Source organism: Nomascus leucogenys, chromosome 5, assembly GCF_006542625.1.
Source record: "Nomascus leucogenys isolate Asia chromosome 5, Asia_NLE_v1, whole genome shotgun sequence".
Lineage (NCBI taxonomy): Eukaryota > Metazoa > Chordata > Mammalia > Primates > Hylobatidae > Nomascus > Nomascus leucogenys.
The window spans coordinates 30,839,269-30,860,307 of record NC_044385.1 but is presented as its reverse complement, the minus strand read 5'-3'; the positions used below and the strand labels follow the sequence as shown (position 1 = coordinate 30,860,307).

Genomic DNA, 21,039 nt, shown 5'->3' with positions numbered 1-21,039 from the left:
GCATGTTGTCTACTTTTTCCATTAGAGCCTTTAGTGTATTCATCAGAGCTGCTTTAAGTTTCTGGTCTGATAATTTCCATATCCTTTCCATGTCTGAGTCTCATTCCCATTTTTGCTCTATCTCTTCAAACTGTGAGGTTGTTTGTTTCCTTGTTTTTGGTGTTTTAGTGTGCTTTGTAACTTTGTTGAAATCCAGACATGATGTACTGAGTAAAGGGAACTCTGGTAAACAGGCCTTTCATGGTGTGGTGGTAAGATGAGAGGGTAGGGAAAGCGTTCTATGGCTGTGGTCCCCAATATTTTTGGCACCAGGGATCGATTTTGTGGAAGACAACTTTTCCACGAACTGGGTGTGAGGGCAGGACATGGGGAATGGTTTTGAGATGAAGCTATTCCACCTCAGAGCATCAGAAATTCTCATAAGGAGTGCACAACCTACATCCCTCACATGTGCAGTTCACAATGGGGTTCATGCTCCTGTGAGAATTTCATGTCACTGCTGATCTGACAGGAGGCGGAGCTCAGGCAGTAATGATAGCTCGTCAGCTGCTCACGTCCTGCTGTGCAGTCCAGTTTCTAATAGCCCACAGACCACTACTGGCCAGTGGACAAGGGGTTGGGGACCCCAGTTCTTTGATTCTAGGATTAGTTTTCAGTTTTTAATGAGCCCTGTGCTCACTGGCTGTGAACTTTACAAGTATTTCTCAGTAACTGCTCTTCTTACCCTAAGGTGCAACAGAATGGCTAGAGGAAGCTGAAGTTGGAGTTTATCCTTTCCCTTTAAATGCTATTTTTAATGACCATTTAATGGTATCTTGCTACTTTTTATACTCTTTCTTACATACAACATTATTTTTATTTAATGCAGTAAATTTTCCTCTATATTTATCCACATATTTGCTGGTTTACTTGCTCACAATTCCTTCCTTCACACCAGGCCTATTTTCTGGAAACACTGTATTTCCTTATGAAAAGTATTCTCTAAAAATTCTTTTATTGAGAGTCTACTACTGATAACATTGATATATATTTATAAACTAAAAATGCATTCTTTCTTTCTTGTTTCTAATTGATAGTACTACTACAAATAGAATTCCATATTTCTTGCCCCTTCTCTCTGCATTTCAAAGGTACTACTCTGCTGTCTTCTGGCTTTCATTGTAGCTATTGAGAAATTTATCAGTAGTGTCTTAAAAATTAATTTCTTACACTTCGTATTTTTCTCTCTGGCTGCTTTTAGGATGCTGTTCTGTCTTTGGTGATTATCAGATTTCTGTCTTTCTGGCTGCTTGGTCTTTGGTGATTATTGGATTCATTATATTATACCTATGTATGTATTTACTTTTCTTAGCCTACTTGGAATTCAGAAAAATCATGTCATTCCTCACCTTCAGATAATTCTTTACTCTTATCCCTTCAAATATTATCTTTTACTATGTTTATATTTTCACTATCTCTATTTGCTTCTTCTGTAAGGCTGTCTTAATTTATCTCCATGTTCATAACCTCTTTTTCATGTTTTCAACTTATATTTTAAAAGTGTTTATGCACATACCGATCTCAGGGAAAGAACTAGTTCAAGTGTTTTTCAAAGATTAATAATATTATCATGTCAGAGAGGAAAGAAAATTCTTTACCTTGACTTACTAAACATATATCAAATGTAGATCCTATAATATGAACTGTGTGAATGCTAGTTATATAAAAATGAATTAATTTACTAGCAGTACAAAAATTAAAATATAAATAAAATACATTTAGGGTAAAATGTGTGAACAAACAGAGAAAAAATAAGCAGTGGTAAAGCCTGATGCATAATATAAATATGACACAAATTAGTCATGATGATTCATACTTTTGGACTTTGGTGCTCTAAAGGAACATACTTTCAAAAATAACAAATATTCATTTATATAATAAGCATTCTAGAGTGTGATGTTGGCACCATTCAAATTATTGAGTGGTAGGAAGGCTTATTATATAAAAAGTTTCAAGCTGGCTGTGCTATTTATAATGCTAACAAAAATTTATACTGGTAGTTTGATTGTAGTTAATTCATAAGATCTATGATTAATGTTATAAAAGGGTCATAAGTTAGAGCCAAATAATAAGAAGTGTTCATGGTTACTAATAAATTGCTCTGTGAAGGCTTGGCTACCCTTGCAGGTAATGATGTCACAAAATGATGAAAGAATAGCTAAGTAGCCAATGAAGTGCCAATGCTTGGCTGAGACACTGATCATTGCATCACTCTTGGCCAGAGCCCCAAAAGGTAAATGTAGCTATTAAAGGAAAAAGACAACTCATAAGGATTCAAGTTTCAACTGACAACACTTTTCTTAAAACTAGATTCTATTCAACACTTGAACTCTTAGATCAAGTAAAGAAAGTACTAGATAAGAAAAAGAAATAATAAATATGTTATAGCTTTGCAAATATGTTAGTTGACAGATAAACCGAGGCTTCCAATTCCTAGCTTGTATTGTGTACCTATGAGCTTAATATATACACTTTGATACTTATAATGGATTTCTGATTAAGTGGGGCAGAGATACCATGTTGCAGTAAAGCTAATAGCACAGGTAATTAGGGAGTGATCTAAAAGCGGGGGTGAGGTGGGATTTAAAAGCCTGTGTACCAAAATATTACATACCAAATAACCCTATGCTATGAAATTTTGGAACAGGCAAAACTAATCTGTATTGATAGAAAGAAGATTGGCGGTTTCCTGGGATTGGGGGTTCAGGGATAGCACTGACTGCAAAGAAGCATAAGAGAATGTTTGGGAGAGAGAAACATTCCATATCTAGACAGGGATGGTGATTACATAGGGTACACATATGCCAAAACTCATCAAACTATATATTTTTAAGTGGGTATATTTTATCGTACACAAATCACACTTTTGATTTAAACAGAAAAAAAACACTAGTTTTGCCAGATGTTACCATGGGCCAAATTGGTAGAGTACACAAAATGTCTTTATATTATTTCTTACAACTGTATATAAATCTACAATTATCTCAAAATTAAAAGTTTACTTAAAAATGCAAGTAACAGTGGCTATTTTTTATTCAAATAAAATTAAACATTTATAAATAACATATGTTTGTAACTTGTGAGATATATAAAGATACATGCAAGTTCAATACCATGTATTTCCAATTTCTACTTTGAAATATTTAACTTTGTATGAAAGTTAATGAACAGCATCTAGGCTTTTGGATTTGTTTCACCCTAAATCAGTTCTAAAGTGGGCCTAGTAAATTAAGCATTTACTGCTTTTTTTCATTCTTGGGAATAAATGTGACAAGTATTCTAAAAGTATTCTCAATGAGTGAAATATGCCATTATTATTTATGGTATGCATCATACATTAAGGTCAAGGCCTTAAAATTGCCAATGCAGTACCAAAATGTATCGGAGTTCCTAGTCAAAGAGTACAGAGGAGAATCAGTGAGGCTCCCCAAGGTAAATGTTTTTAGATGTCAAAAATGTAATAAAAAAAAAAGTAAGCATGGCTTTAATTTCATATCAGAGTCAACAGTGTCTTTGCTAATAGACTTTCTTGAGTTGTTTTTGGTTATTTGTGAGTTTTTATTTTTATAAAGGGGTATAAAGAAATAGGCGTTAACAATGAATATACCAATGAACAGCTGGTCTTGCTATACTCAGAATAATTAATAATGTATTCTAGCTTCCAGTGTCTCAATCTATCAATTGGTTTTGCTTTACAAGGTTCAGAAGCTCAAAGTCTTTGAAGGCCAGGTAGTTCACGAAAGTGAGGTTGCCCAGATGTAAGGATATACGTAGTAGTGAATGTTGTAGCAAACCAAAGAGTGATACTGTTGTAAGTGGGGTAAATGCCACCCGAAGACAGCAAGTTGTTGACAGGGGAGGAAATGGACACAGTGTTAGACTATGTTCTGATTAAGAGAAGTGAGGAATTAAAAACTGGTAAGTGTCATTTTTTGACTTTTAATAATCGCCATTCTGATTGGCATGAGATGGTATCTGATTGTGGTTTGATATGCATTTCTCTAATGATCAGCGATGTTGAGCTTTTTTTCATTTGTTTGTTGGCTACACATATGTCTTCTTTTGAGAACTGTTCTCAAACAAACAACCCCATTAAAAACTGGGCAAAGAACATGAACAGACAGTTCTCAAAAGAAGACATTCATGTCCTCCCCTGGCAACAACTTGCTGACTGAGGGTTCTTTGCCCAATTTTTAATGGGGTTGTTTTTTTCTTGTAAATTTGTTATAACTTCCTTCTAGACTCTGGATATTAAACCTTTGTCAGATGGATAGAATGCAAAAATTTTCTCCCCTTCTATAGGTTGTCTGTTCACTCTGACAATAGTTTCTTTTGCTGCGCAGAAGCTCCAAGGTTGTGGAGAAAAAGGAACACCTTTACACTGTTGGTGGCAGTATAAATTAGTTCAACCATTGTGGAAGACAGTGTGGCAATTCCTCAAAGATCTAGAGGCAGAAATACCATTTGACCCAGCAATCCAATTACTGTGTATTACCAGGAATAGAAATCATTTTCAGGGACATGAATAGAGTTGGGAGTCATTATCCTTAGCAAAATAATGCCGGAACAGAAAACCAAACAATACATATTCTCACTTATAAGTGGAATCTGAATGATGAGAACACATGGACACATCGTGGGGAACAACACACATTGGGGCCTCTTAGCGATGGTGGGGGTTGTGGGGGGAAGAGCATCAGGAAGAATAGCTAATGTTTGCTGGACTTTATACCTAGGTGAGGGGATGATCTATGCAACAAGCCACCATGGCACACCTTAACCTAAGTAACAAACCTGCACATCCTACACACGTTGCCCTGAACTTAAAATAAAAGTTGAGGGCCAGGAGTGGTGGCTCATGCCTGTAATCCCAGCACTTTGGGAGGCCAAGGCAGGTGGAGCACTTGAGGTCAGGAGTTCAAGACCTGCCTGGCCAACAAGGTGAAACCCATCTCTACAAAAAAAAATACAAAAAATTAGCCGCGTATGATGGTGTGCACCTGTAGTCCCAGCTACCTGGGAGACTGAGGCAGGAGAATCGCTTGAAGCTGAGAGGCTGAGGTTGCAGTGAGCCAAGATCATGCCACTGCACTCCACTCTCGGTGACAGAGCGAGACTCCCTCTCAAAAAAAAAAGAGAAAAGATTGAAGAATAAATATTTTAAAGTGAAAACTCTTGCAGAAAATTAAATTAAAACTGTTTAAACACTGTTTCTACCTGTGAGCTACCAATTTGTGACACTGACCTTATAAACAAATGAAGAATATTTTGTATGCAAAATTCCTTAGGATGGCTAAGTATGTGAACCTGCCCCTGAATTCACCATTCCACTTTTTCTGAACTTCATTCATTTTCGCTTCTACTAAAAACACTTTCTCATAGGAAAGACAATTGCCAAGAATGGCATATTTTCAGTGCTTACATTTTCATCTGTTTGCCAAATGTCCGTAATATAATTCACAAAAGCCCTGTTTATTGAGTAATATTATTAATGGATAGCATAATACTGTGGAATTGAAGACATTCTTTTTGGATTATGTCCAGGTCTTTAAAAAAACATGGATTCCAATAGGAAATGAATGGCTTATATTAAAACGTATTATTTTAAAAAGTAGAACAACACGAAAAGCATTAGAATAGGTATATTTTCAAATTACCGTAAGACAACTTTTCTCAGATACGTAAGTCTCTACATGTATTAAAATACTTTGAATGATAACAAAAGAGAATGTCATGACTATGAATGCTTCTATAAAATCATTTTTCATTTTCAACACATTGTTGAAAATATCATAGGACTGAGAAATCATTCAACTTAACAGTCTATTGACTTTTTCCTTGCAGCTGCATTTGCATTTGCCAAACTTTGCTAAGTAAATTATATTCATTGCTTTTTAAAATTTATGGCTAAATTCATAAATTATCAAAATATGTCAAGGAGGAAAATAACAAAAAAGTTTACCTCTTCATTTTTGTTCTCAAAAGATATTTAAGGTCTAAATAAGAAGCATTAAAATGTATTCTCAACCCAAATTATAGTCAATTAATTCACTAGTTCATAATCCAACAGTCACCACCTGAGACCAAGTCTGAAAATCCCAACTTGACTTCTGAAACCAATCATGAGGCTTCATTCATTTATTGGCTCTATTTCTAAGGGGAAGCATGAAATCATCCAAGAATCAGAAAATATCAAACACTTAACTGTGAGCAATTAAAGAGAGAGAAAGAAAAAAACAAGACAGGACATCAAAAGCAAATGAGAGAGATTAATACCAACTGACTAGTCAACAGAAAGCAAGAGAAGCCCAGAAAAGAACATATCATACGAAGGTATTAGCCAAACATTAGCTTGCAAATACTAGACATATTCAGTTCAAGGTGCCCTACTAAGTTCATCCCAAAGCATTTTTTAATTGGGGTGTTAGTGGCTTTTTGGAGGAGAGGACAAGGTTAATGAAAGAAATCACTGATTATAAGGAAGTAAGTGTCCATCTTAAGGGATCAAAAGAAGACAGTAGAAAAATATAATAAATGTTACTTTAACTTTAAAATCTAGAACAAATAAAATTAGCAAAAATTTAAACCCACAATTATGGCTCAGTAAAGAGTGAATCAATCGAGATAATCCAAATAATTTCATTTCTGTGACAATATGATAAGCCATACAATCAAGCATATTAAAATCAGTTCTTCTAAAAGATTTTTCCTCATAATATACCAATCAAATCAAATGCAAAGACTCTAGACATTAGAAATCCAAAAGAAAACCATAAAAGATTTATTCTTTTAAAACAACTATTGACTAATGGTGAGGACTACATGTATATAAAGCAGTGATCTAGAAAATAAATTCAAAAGGATATCTAAATTAGAACATGAAAGTTTTTGTCTGAGCACAAAGAAAGAAAGAAAGAAAGTAGGCCATAACTAAATCAAAGACTGAGTTGAAACTGAGGAGAGGGACTACATTTTAAATGTGCTAAAGAAAGTCTGCATTATAGATAATATTCTTGCCATTGAACTATTCTTACTAATGTTACAGTCAAAAGTAAATTAGATCAGAGTAAAAATCAGAAGACAGAAATGGAGTTTGCCAAAACCTTTACAGATGGTTTTTTAAAAAGCAAGATGCTCTATAATATCTTAAAATAAATTGCACAGAGAAGTGAAGTAACTAACTAAAACACAAGTGTAGGGCAAGGTCCAAGAGGCAGAGATGTTTACAAGTCATACATGAGTGTATGAGACAGTGCTACCATCTGAAAAGCTAAAATGAACTGACATATAAGCCCATATTTATGTAACAAAATGATAGAAATATAAGCATTTGATATAGTTTGTATGTTTGTCCCCTCCAAATCTCATGTTGAAATGTGATCCCCAGTGTTGGAGGTTAGCCTGGTGGGAGGTGTTTGGGTCATGGAGGTGGATCCTTCATGAAGTGCCCTCCCTTCAGCAGTGAGATCTCACTCTGTTAGTTCATGGCTGTTTAGACATGGCTGTTTAAAAAAGGCTGGCTTCTGGCTTTGCCTTCTGCCATGATTGTAAGCTTTCTGAGGCCTCACCAGAAGCCAAGCAGATGCTGGCACCGTGTTTGTATAGCCTGCAGTACCATGAGCCAAATAAACATCTTTTCTTTACTATTTGCCCAGTCTCAGGTCTTCCTGTATAGCAATGCAAACAGACTAATACACCATTCCATACACTTGTCATTGAAGAACTGCTTTTCAGAATGACAGCAATTATATAATGTAGTTCACTATATTTGAAAATTTAATTTTAGTAGAGGTGGACAAATTGTTCCCGAAACTATTACATCAACTGGCAATCCCATCAGTGATGTGTTAAAGGTTATAGTCTCACAAGTACTAAATGTTACCAATCTTTATATTTTCTGCTAATTTGAAATATTAGAAACAATTGTTGAATATGATTAAAACTGAGGTTGGGTATCCTTTTATATGTTTATTAAAATTATAATTTGTTCATTTGTAAATTGCTTGTTCATATATTTGCTCATTTTTATCAGACTGTTATCTTTTTCTTAATATTTTGTAAATGCTTATGTATTAGGGTATTAGGAAACTTAACTCTTTACCTGTTAATATGATATAAATATTTTCTATCAATCCATCATTTATCACTACATTACATTTATATTAACCCTTACACTGTGTAGAATTTTAAATATTTGTATAACAGAATATGTCATTAATTTCCTTCATAGCTCTAGATGTTTGTTTCTGTTTGTATTTCATTTGCTTAGCTGATAAAAGCCCTCAATTTAAGATACAGAAGTATTCTTCTAATCTTTATTTTAATATATTTATAGTTATTTTTCACTAAAAGTTTAAGCCACGTGCATTTTTGTACATACCATCAGGTAGAGCTCTAATTTTATTTTCTTGCAAATTAGCAGCCCATTGTCTCAAACATATTTACTGAAGGGTCTATATTATCTACTCTCATTATTGGTATAATTGTTACTGCTGCTGAACCCTCTTTCATATCAGCTATTTCTGATGTTGTTGCTAGATATTCCTACCAACAAATGTTTCTTGATTTTATTTCCATTTACCTCTTTTCCCTAAAGATGAAGCTAAAATTCCACCTCAACTATGGAATTCCCCTGATCGTCACAGAAAACTAAAGTAACATAACTCATAAATCATTTTACTGCAGATTTTCAATTAATTAAAATGCCCGATATTAGCAATAAATGAACCTTGATTGACATAAATACATAAAAATTGTTCTGCATCTAACGATGCTTTTCTTGTATTGATAACTTTGTATAAATACCCTTTAGTAAGAATCAAATTATTTTTTGTTTAGTGCCATGCTATCCAAACACATTAAAAATTGTTTTATGAAACATGATAATGCTGATGAAACAAAGAAAGAAAAACAAAAGAGAAAAAAACCTTAGGGTTTGGTTTCAGTTGTAATTTCTCTGGCTGAAATTATTTTTAAAAAGTACAATTTTAACTTAATTGATGGCTGTTATTTTTCTTAAAAAAACTCTGCAATAATTGACATTTTAAGTTCATATCAGTTTTTAAATTTATTTTCATTTGTTAGGCCAAAATTAAGTTCATAGAATTTATAGTCACCATCTCTACTATTTTTTTTTTTAGATTTCCATGCATAAAATAGAACTCACGTGAAGTCCTTCAGTGAAGCTCTCCTGGGAGCAGAGGCATCGATATGGCTGGCTTGTTGTGTCGCAGTTATCGGCATGACCATGGCACTGACATCTGCAAACATGAGCATCACACACTCCTAAGGAACACCAACTCAACTGTGAATGTATTTAAGGTCCTAGGACTATATACATTGTTTGAATTCAACAGGGAAGATTTTTGTATATTTAATTGATACAAAATCAGTTTCTCCTTAATCGTGTGGTTATCCATACAAGTTTTTAATTTATCTGGAAATATCAGAAGGACTTTCACCAATATCCAAACCAGTGTATTGTAAAGATAATTTTCAAGTCAACCTCTAAAGGGAAACGGAATTTTTTATATCTATACCAACCATGTACCAAAGGAAGGCATTTACTAAACTATTTAAAATACAGTTAAGAATATAAAGTTCAGGCTGAGCACGGTGGCTCACGCCTGTAATCTCAGCACGTTGGGAGACTGAGGCAGGTAGATCACTTGAGTTCAGGAGTTTGAGAGCAGCCTGAGCAACATGGCAAAACCCCGTCTCTACAAAAAGTGAAAAAAAATTCAGCTGGGCATGGTGGCACATGCCTGTAGTCCCAGTTACTTGGGAGGCTGAGATGAGAGGATCATTTGAGACCCAGAAGTCAAGGTTGCAATGAGCCATGATCGTGCCATCACACGCCAGCCTGGGTGACAGAGAAAAACCTTGTCAAAAAAAAAAAAAAAAGAATGTAAAGTTGACAACAAACTGCAGAATGCAGTTAACATATTTCAATTTTTTTGTTCTTTTTTTCCAAAGTTAGATGATGAATATTTAATAGTATTGCTTTGTTCATTATGCTATGACTTAGCAAACAAACAATGCTTATATACTGGTATTTTGGTCTGCTTTTAAAGACACATTTTATTCACAAGGCCTATCATTCCTCTAGAACAATCCATTCTAAATATACTCTATATGTACATTTCTATATTAGGCAGTATGCTGCCTAGGTTTGCAGCTATCATTTCTTTTTAAATATTGTGAGTCATGTTCTCAATTATGATCAGACATTTATAAACTACTTAGGGTATATCAGCTCTTTCCACTAAAGAGAAACAAGTATTCCCCATGGAACTGTGCACTATGAACTCAGGTAGATCAAGATCTGTACTTAAAAACTCTCTGGTGCTATAGTTACAACTCCAAATTCAGCTCCATCTCTTTGCTTTCAAGAATATTTGAAAATTATATTCCAGAACAAATCAAGTAAAATATTGGATAAATCACTTCTAAGTCAGATTCAGAGTATCATAGCTTCTAAAAGAAACAGCTTTTGAAAATCAATTCCTGTACATATATATATTTATATTTATAAAATACGTTTTATATATATGTTATATATATTTATAAAATATGTTTTATATATATAATGTTATATATATATATATATATATATATATATACATAAAACAATGTTATATAGAGAAAAGACTCACATACAGATCTTCCCCTAAAATCTTAGAGGATGAAATCATTTCAAAATGTAAAGCTTGAAATCTGGCTTGCTCTGACATCTTAATGTGCTGTTAAGACAATAAGTATGACAAAAACCTGGTTGAAAACAAAATTCATAATAATACCTCCCACTAATGGTGATTTCGTCCACTGCATAATATCTGTGTCTGAGGTTAACAGCAGTCTCAGTTGTATAGTACTGCCCATGAAAATGAAACCTTATTTGCGTGGCTTTTACGAACTCTTGAAGAGATGGGGTATTATAGAAGTCATTGTATCCAGGACGATAATTTGGTCCAGGTGTCAGGATGCTAAATGTGACATTGCCACGGGAATATGGAGTAAAACTGTTAATGAAAGAAATTCGATGTCATGAAAATCTATTCACATTTTTGGCAAAACAGAAATCAAAATGTTGAGAAATTACTACACAGTATCAATAAAAGCTTAAATTCTTCATTCTAGGAAAAGCATATTCCATATATTTCATATATAAACAATACAGGATTATCATAGAAAGCCACATTAAAACAGTTCCTTGAAAACATAATGAAAATTCTATTTACATAGATAACTTGCTAAACAATCTGAAAATCAGATTGTGAAACACCAGTGAGATTGAAATAAGAGTCATTCTAATGTCTTTTACAAGAAATTTAAACATAGTTTTAAACCCATTTTAGGGATAAGACTTAGGAGAATCTGCCTCAAGGAAGTTGGTGGTGAAGGGAAGTCTCTACCAGCCTAGAGAGCTAGCGTACTTGTACGTTATTACTAACCAATCAGTCTATTAAATTAATTGTTTAAATATATTCATACTTGGAAAGCTGAAGACAGTTTACAGAATCAGGTTTTTCCAAACCTCCATTGTTTTTCATTCCAAAAGCACCACAATTTCTGGCAAAATATTGCCAGTCTTCCCAATCTGAACTATTTTCCTTCTTCCTTTGAATCCTTATTTCCGTTGGTTGTGGACTAAAGAACTGAATGATAATATAAAACACCTGAAAATGGAAAGTTAATTGATGTAATTAAAGTTTTAAGTTTAACCATCAGTATATATCAAACCACGGAATTATTAGATTCAAATATATTGGCTCATTTCATCATAATTATAGTTATCAAATATGTATTAGACATCCAGAAACTTCATAGCCCTATGGTAAAAGCAACACATTCTATAATTGTATATCTGTTCATTTGCTCAAGGATTTTATATATCAACATGCAAATAAAGACATAAACAAAGAACATTACGTCTATGAAATAAATGTCATATATATAGTCTTCTTAAGTAATTTAGAAAAATCACCTTAGTTTGTATTAATTTTTGCTACTTAATAAAAAGAATTAGTTTCAACATTTCTTAAATATCATTTTGATACAAATCTCAAACATAAAGGCTTACATGTTTTCTTTTAGATATTTTTATTGCATACATTATAATACACTACTTTATTGAGGCAAGGTTCAATTGCTTAGCTCAGTTTTCACCTTTTAGTGGGTTGAATTTTGTTCCCAAATAGATATGTCCAAGTACCACTGTCCAAAACTATAAATGTGACTTAATCTGTAAATAGGGTCTTTGCAGTATTATGAAGGATGTCAATAGGAGATCATCCTGAGTTTAATAGTGTGGGCCTTATATAAGATAAAGAAAAGGGATAATTGATGCTCACAGAGAAACAAGGAAGGACACCATGTGAAAATGGAGGCAGAGATTGAAGTTGTGCTGCCACAAGCCAAGTAACACCAAGGCCACCAGGAGCTGCAAATGGCAAGGAGGGATCCTCCTCGGGAAACTTTGAAGGGAGTGTAGCCCTGCCAACATGTTAATTTCATATTTCTGGCCTCCAGAACTGTTAGGGAATACATTTCTGTTGTTTTAAGACATGAAATTTGTGGGCATTTGTTGCAATAACCACAGGAAATTAATGTACATCGTATCGTTTCTAATTACCTGATACTGCCCGTTTTCCAAGTCAACTGAAATAGTCACTCCTTGATTAAGCTGTGTAACGTTTGTAAACACATTTGAAACCCATGAAGTACCAACATCATTATCATTGACAAAAGAGAGAGGATGGGCTTCAGAATTCAACCGTGACACTCTATTATCAGCTGTGTCTCCTGCATCATTAGGAATGCAGTACCGCTGTGCCAAAGGGTGGACCCGCGGGTGGCTGCCAGGGCAACGGCAATGTGATTGGGCATGCAATCTGAGAAGATCTCCAGAAAAAACTTCCAGAATCTCTCTGTGGGAGTCAAGAGGGAGACTGTAAGGACAAAGAGCTTAACATAATAGAACTTCTAAGAGTTGTTACAAATGAATGTCACTCGTTTAGTGCTTTTGTGGGTATCCGTTTAGCTTTAACAATTTTATGCATGAAACATAAAATAAAACTTATTTTTGGCCAAATAAACAAATTCATTATCATAAAATGTATATCAAAACCTGCACATTTTAATATTAACTTTTTATTTATATCAAGAATCATGCATAAGCCCTTGTCTGATTATTAAGATACTTATTTAAATACCACAATATTTTACTGTGTCTATTTGTGATAATATAGAAATTGTCACATTTACTTAGGTTGCTAAACTAACTACTGAGAGTGAACAATAATATATGGAAAATAATAAGAGTTTTAGATAATGTTTTCAGTTCATCCATGGGAAAGAAGTATGAAAGCAAGTATCATTTTATCTGCTTCTGTTTTAAGTGAAGGACTGAGGCCAAGGCCATTTGTCAATGGTTTCCTGTGACTCATCAGTACAGATACTGACATCCTGTAATGCTTCAATGGCTTCAGATCATACGGCGGCTGCCAACAGTCAAAGAATGCCAGTTCCAGGTAGATATATTTAATTTTTCCATTAAGAGCAATATGCTTGTTCTAGACCAGAATTAGTCATTCTATTTATAGGCATTCTTCCACATAGCACCTTCCCAGACATTTCAGGTGGGCCAAAATTAGTAACCAAGGTCTTACCAGAGAAACCAGGCTTTTCCTCTCAGACCCCAGTGGAGCAATGAAGGAGTCAGGCAGCTTTTCCATTCATTAAATCACATGAAGTCATACCTTCTTTAAATCTCATCAATACTTTCAACTGATACCAAGTTTTGAATGGGACCAAAAGCCACCAGTATAGAATCCAGTATAAAATCTTTCACTCCCAAGGAAAAACTTTATTCCCAAAGAATTACTACAGCATTGCCCTTCAGCGTTTTAGACAAAGGTGATCTAAAATATAGTAAGGCTGTTGGCAGTAAATACACCTAACACTGTGTTCCTGGGCTATGGCACCCTTTATTGAGGCATACCTTGATTATATAGCCTGGTAAGAAAGAATGTTTATATTGTTAATCATCTGCCATGGACTAAGAACCACATCAAAAGCAATGCTTCTAAATTTACAAGGGCTAGACTTCTCATTTGGAAACCCACCACACTAATTTACATCTGCCTTGAAGAAATATGAATGAACATTCTTCTTTTTGATTTTTAATAGAATAAGATAAACTCATCCATACAACAATATACTATTATACCATGATATCATAAGCTGAAGAAGAAAGTTCAAAGGCATCCTAAGCAGAATTTCACTTAAATTTTTTAAAATTCTGTGTGCCTTTAAGAAGCCCTAAGAAAGATTTCCCATCTACTCTCAAGATAAGGAAATAACGTCATTAAAGCTAGCCTGAGACTATATAATTATCTGCTCACTGAAAATAGAAAAATATATCACAATACTTCAAATGCTCATTCTTCTTGTCTCCAAGTCTAATAGACCAGTCTCTTGAGAATTTCCCATATATCAAAATAATTAATCATGTTTATTGTTCTACATTCTCTAGTAGGTATAAAGTCAACAAACCGATTTAAAAAAGGCAGATGTAGAAGTTTCTCAAGTATTGTTAATAGAAACTACCACATATAGACAATTTAAACATTGTATCCCAAGTTGTATGAAATGTTCAAGTACCAAGTTTTCTTACAGAATATCCTTAGGAAAAATGTGATCAATTTCATATTACAAGGAGTTCCCGAAGAGTAGCACTAGTGAATAACAACCATAGACTAAGCCAAAGCAAACACTGTAAACATTAATTAGGTGAAGTTTGCCAAACGCTATAAAGATAAAAAATGATATAATCTACCTGGTATTCTTATTTAAGTGAATTCAGCATTTATCCTTACGGTTCTTGAGGTTTACGATGCAGCATCTGCTTACCTGTTTGTAAGTGCCACTTGGTATAATCGAAAATCTTGCATTCTTCCGACAAACTGCTCTAAACCTGCAAATACACACATGTACATAATACAAGAAGTCTCTGTTTACCAAGCAATACCTGACAAGTAGTTAAGTGATATTCCTTTGAGGATGTTAAGGTTAAAAAGATATTTATGTCACTGCCCTTTGAAACTTTTACAGGTCAATCTCTAGTTTGCTAATTCCACATTAATAACAAAAATAATCATAGTTATCTCCATGGACATTGTAGGACTTAAGTCAAAGTGAATACTTTGGCCAGCTTATTTACTGATCAAACTCATGTCTTTCTCCAGAAGTCCCTTCCCAAGTCAAATTTCTCTCTAGTTTATAACTCCATAAATATATTATCTCATCAGCCCTAAATTTGACTGTCATCTGCTTCCGATTGCAATTTCCAGAGTATTTGCAATGCCAAAAGGAAGATTCCTCACTCTCACATCCCACCTGTTATAGCTCCAAGCTCCAGGCTATCTGTTTGGGTCCTCTCTAAAGTTAAATTAATGTCTGTTCTAGAAAATCTCCAAATGAAGACTCAACGAAGACTTCCTACTTGTGGGTTCTGTGTCATTCACATATATCAATAGTATCATAGTTCACTCTCAGAATTTTATTGCCTCAGGGAAAATCTTCTAAGAAAACCAGGTTCAAAGACCAATCTACTTTGAATTAGGTGACCTTTCAAGGCAAATGTAGCTATCAACCTTAATCCACATGGTATTATTTTATTTGTTTGGCAAATATTTTTTCAGAACTCACTAAGACAAATAAGCCCGAGAGACTGGAGACAGAATAAAGCAGAAAAAATACCAACTCCAAGTTTTTTGTTATATTTTTAATAACAAAATTTATTTCAATAATTGTTTATTTCAATAGTTCTAAAAAATAAAATTGGAGCAATTTTAATTCATCAAATGACCATTTTCCCAATGTGTTTTTTCTTTTAACTATTCAGTTTTCACTCTGTCTTGATAGAGTTTTAAAGAATGTTTGATTTATGTTTTCTGCTGCTCCTTGGTGGTTGCTTGGAGGAAACTGGGACAGAGTGAGGATATGGCTGATAAATAAAACATGGAGAGGAGAATTAGCACACAAAGTAGTCTGAGATAGTGATCTCAGAATCAGGAAGAAACTCACAAGCAAAGTGTGAGACTTAGGAGCCAATAAAGAGTATGTGTCTGTGTGTGAGTGTGTGTATGCATATATTTGTGTATACTTATATATTTACATGTTATATTTATATTAAATAATATGAGAAAATAACCAAAATATTATATATAAAAATATTTCTTCATTAGTATATTCTCAGTTGATATAGTCTAAGAAAAATACACTTGTAGGCTCTCCCTTTCTACCCATTAGTCTCAGTCTTCCACATACCCCATGAGCTGAGGCCCACAGGAAGATGTGCTCTAGGCAGCCTCCTGCTCTGACTTTCCCGTAGGGAGAGTTTCTCTACTCTATCTGTTCTAAAACAGGCAGCTGGCCCAAGTGCAAAGAATTGTTCTTCCAAGTGGTGTTATGAAGACAAAAGAAAATCTACTAAAACTTTGCAGAAATCTTTAGAAGATTTCCAACACAAATTGTTCTAAAATTTATAATTAGTTACAAGAAATAAGAAAACATGGTAAAATATTCTTTCAGTTAATTGGCCATCCAGGCAACATGATTTATGATCAATTGACCTGGATCCAGGATCTAAAGTTAAACAAAGTAGGGAATGGTTGAAGGATGGACATGTCATTCTTAGAAGAAAGGTGAGAAGAATACATGCAAATACAGCAAAGCCATTGTATGCCTATGCTTTTATTTGGGGAATAGGAAAGACGAATAGGAAAGTTACTCCTCATAGCATACATTTTATTTGTGAGGTAAGAGATAATGTTGTCTGCCAAGAATAAAGGAAGCTGGGCCTGTGTCCTGTTTGTTCTTTACCTTCACCTATCCCTAACCATGCTCAGTTCTTCCTCTCCTAGCATCCTTTACACCCAACACTGCTAATCTACAGCATGAATTTTTAATGCCCCACAATCTTCAGCTCTCTCAGCCCTAAGGTTCCAATTTTGCCTCTGCTTCCAATTTTTCTGCCTCATACAGCCCTTAATGTCTCAGCTTTGAAATATTCCTTGTGGGGAACTTTCTGTGTCCCACTATAGTCCTAGGCATTCTCTTTCTGGGAGAAGCCACCCAGTTTGCGGTACTTTTGCATGGCAGCCCTAGGAAACTGACAGTCTTCATTTCCTATTTTTGTCAACATAATGAGCTACCAAGGAGAAAAAAAAAATTACCTGTATTTCATGTTATCCAATTTGCTTTCTCAGAATAAAATATTGTCTAAAATGTTTTATATAGAACCTCTAGGGAAATGTTTTATCTCAAAGAACCCAGATCATAACAAACAGGGGCTAGCCATTCATAATTTTGAAAGACTTACCATAACTGAAAGAGAACAAAACTGAAGACTGTGATGTTGCTAAAACTTGAACCATGGCTTTAAATGTCAAGGTGGCTTCATTCTTTTACATATTGATTCATTCACAAATATTTATTGGAATCCTATTATGTGCCAGGCACTTTCACGAGTGCCAAAGGTACAATCAGTTAACAACAACAAAATACTCTTGCTTTTATGGTGCTTGCATTCATGTAGATAAACATAATGAATGAGTAATTCAAATAGTATATTAGAATGCAATACATTTTATGAAAAACAGAAGGATTAGAGCAGGTTGGAGAGCACGGCTGGATTTTAGTGGGGATGTTATCTTCAAGAGAGGCCTCACTGAGAATGTGGCATTGACAGGGGAATGGGAATGAGTCATACATATATCTAGGGGCAAAATGTTCCAGGCAGGCATTAATAAGCACATAGACCTCTAAATCAGTATGCTTGGCATGTTAGAGGAGGTACAAGGAGCTAGCATCCTGGAGCAGAATAAAAGGGGGGAGGTTATTAGAAGGTGAGGTCAGACAAGTACTGGCTGGGGGAGAGGGAAGGATGGAGGTACAAATTGTTATACATACAAAGTCTTATAGCCTACTGTAAGAAATTTGATTTCTAGTCTGAGTAAAATGGGAAGCCATTGGAGGGTTTTGAGAAGAGGAGTGATGTGATGTCAGGATTATTCAAAAGTTCTGAGACTAGAATATAGGAAGATAAGAGTAGAAGCCAAGAGGCCAGTTAGGAGGATATTACAGTCATATGTGTGAAAAATGTTGGCAGTCAGACCAGGGTATTAGAAGTGGAGGTATACCTTTCAATGCTGATAAATTAGAATTCACTCCCTATATTTTAATAATAGCTAAAGGGAAGCTCTGCTGCAGAGGGATAATGAAATCTGTTTTATTATCTATAAAATAAAGGGGCTGGGTTTTATAACCTTTAAAAACCGTTTTGGTTTTAAATTTTGGAGTTTGCAATCATATCCATTGCTAAAGAATTCATATTTGAAGGAATTCTTCTTCAAAAATGGTTACAGCAAGTTTTCTAAAGACCTAGAGTTAATGTGAATCATCCATCCCAAATAAAAGAATTATGATTTGAGGTGAGAATACTATCAAATATTTCAAGGACAGTCAAAGAAATAAATTTTACTTATTCCTTTGCTACTTGCCAATTTTTTAACAATAGATATTCATTGGAATAAACATTCCATAAAAATCCTTCTTTGAAAAATATTCATATGGCAAAGATATGTCTAAATTATATAAATTGATCAAGGAAATAGACATGACTCATACAAGAAAGACCTCATAGTTGTCTAATCAGAAAATAGACAGGTGATGACTGGAAAGAAGTTGTTATGCATTACAACTGGGTGGCACAACAAAATTAGTCAAATGGGAAAACTGACTAAGTAATCCAACATATAAATCAGGGTAAAAACAGACAAGAAGGCTAAGTAAACAAATGTCACAACAATCAGAAGGAAAGAAATAAACTCTCATTTGCAGATAGCATAATTATCTACTCAGAAAGAGTGTTAAACTGCCTCAGTATTGATGGCATTCTGCAACAAGTGTACAGATCTCTCACCAGAGACTGGAGAATGTATTGGTTCTAGGCATTTAAGAAATTCTCTGTTCAATCATTGGCTGACTATTAAGATAAGCAAACAATGACTTCATTTATCACATATGACAAAGAAACAGACTTCACAGAATTAGTTCAGGAAAGCCACTAAACAAGCAAACAGTAGTAATAGTGACAAATAGCAGCAACAAAACAACTCTGGAAAGGGAAAGAATCTGATTTCCAGATTTGCTACACTATGTGTTTAAAATGTCTGGTTTTCAACAAAGAATATAACATATGCAAAGAAACTCCTACAAACAATATACAGGGGAAGAAAAATGGGCAATGGAAATGGGTCAATTGTAAGCTCATACATTAAACTTACTAGAAAAATACTTTAAATCAACTATTTTATATATGTTCGAATAACTAAAAACAAAACAAAAAAAAGTGTCCAAAGAACTAAAGCAAAGTATGACAATGATGCTTTAGAAAATATAGAATATGAGAAAAGAAAAAGAAAATTTTTAGCCAGGCATGGTGGCTCATGCCTGTAATCCCAGCACTTTGGGAGGCTGAGGAGGGAGGATCACGAGCCCAGCAGTTTGAGACCACCCTGGGAAACATAGTGAGACCTCATTTCATCAAAAAAAGAAAAAAGAAATAGAAAACTTTTAAATGAAAAATTCACTAGAGGAGCTCACTAGCAGATCTAAATTATCAGAAGAAATACCTAGTGAACTTGAATACAGGTCAATTGAGATTATTCAGTGTGAGCAATAGAAAGAGAAAGAATGTTGAGAAATTAACAGAGCCCCGGAAAGCTGTGGGACACCATCAAGAGTACCAGCATAGGCATAATGGGAGTTTCAGAGAAGAGGTAAAAGGACTGAAAGAATATTTAGAGAAATAATTACTAAAAACTTCCGAAATTTGATGAAAACTATTAATCTACACATCCAAGAAGCTCAATGAACTGCAACTGGGATAAATTCAAATAGATCCACGCCCTAGGCACATTAAAAATCAAACTGTTGAAAGACAAAGACAAAGAGAAAATCTTGAAAGCAGCAAGTGAGGAAAGGCCATCTCCTACATGGGATCTTCAATAAGATTAACCACAGATTTCTTGTGAAGAAACCATGGCGTCCAGAAGGGAGTAGAATGACATATTTAAAGTCCTAAAAAAAAAACTGTACACTAAAAACTATTTTTTCTAGCAAAAGTCTCCTTCAAAAATGCAGGATAAATTGACATTTCCAGATAAAGAAATATTGAGAGGTTTTATCACTATCGGACTTGCTCTACAAGAAATACCAAAAGAAGTCCTTCTGGCTGATATGATAGGATATTAGAGAGTAATGTAATCTGGATGAAGAAATAAAGAATACCTGTAAAGGTAATTAAATAGGTAAATATTTAAAAAGAGTATAAATGTATTTTTACTGTAATTCTTTTTCTCTCTCACATTTGTTTTAAAAGATGACTTTATAAAGCAATAATTATATATCTGTGTTGATGGGCATCCAATGTAAAAAATCTCCATAGACAGTAACAGCACAAAAGAAAGCAGAGGGAACAAAAACTATATAGATGCAAAATTTTGTATACTCTTAAAATTAAGTTGGTTTTAATTTGAATTAGATTTTAATGAATTAAGATGTTAATGATAACATCCTAGGCAACAAACATAGTAGAATAAATGACAAGGGTATTAAATTATACACGAGAAAATAACTTTTTAACCCAAAGAAGACAGTGATAGAAGAATAGAGAAATTAAGAAGACATAAATCATATTTAAAAAAACCAACAGCAAAGTGACATTGTAACTACCTTATCAGTCACTGTGCTAAATGTAAATGGCTTAAGCACTTCAATCAAAAAGTAGATATTTACAAAATGGAAAAACAAACAAACATGACCCCCTATAGGAGTTCTGCAAGAGACAAACTCTACATTCGAGGAAACAAATAGATTGAATGTTCAAGAATGAAAAGAAAGATACACCATGCAAACAATAACCAAAAGAGA

The 21,039-nt window shown here is 34.2% G+C and overlaps 1 protein-coding gene across 1 annotated transcript in view; it reads right to left on the bottom strand.

Moving 5' to 3' along the window:
* USH2A (usherin) overlaps positions 1 to 21,039 on the bottom strand; it is a 795,293-nt gene that overhangs the window by 685,538 nt on the left and 88,716 nt on the right. The window contains exons 5-9 of the mRNA XM_012506628.2: positions 14,953 to 15,016; positions 12,674 to 12,968; positions 11,533 to 11,717; positions 10,839 to 11,060; positions 9,206 to 9,299 (exon numbers count right to left, since the gene is read on the bottom strand). Of these exons, the coding sequence (XP_012362082.2) occupies positions 9,206 to 9,299; positions 10,839 to 11,060; positions 11,533 to 11,717; positions 12,674 to 12,968; positions 14,953 to 15,016 (860 nt within the window). The remainder of the gene's footprint in view (positions 1 to 9,205; positions 9,300 to 10,838; positions 11,061 to 11,532; positions 11,718 to 12,673; positions 12,969 to 14,952; positions 15,017 to 21,039) is intronic.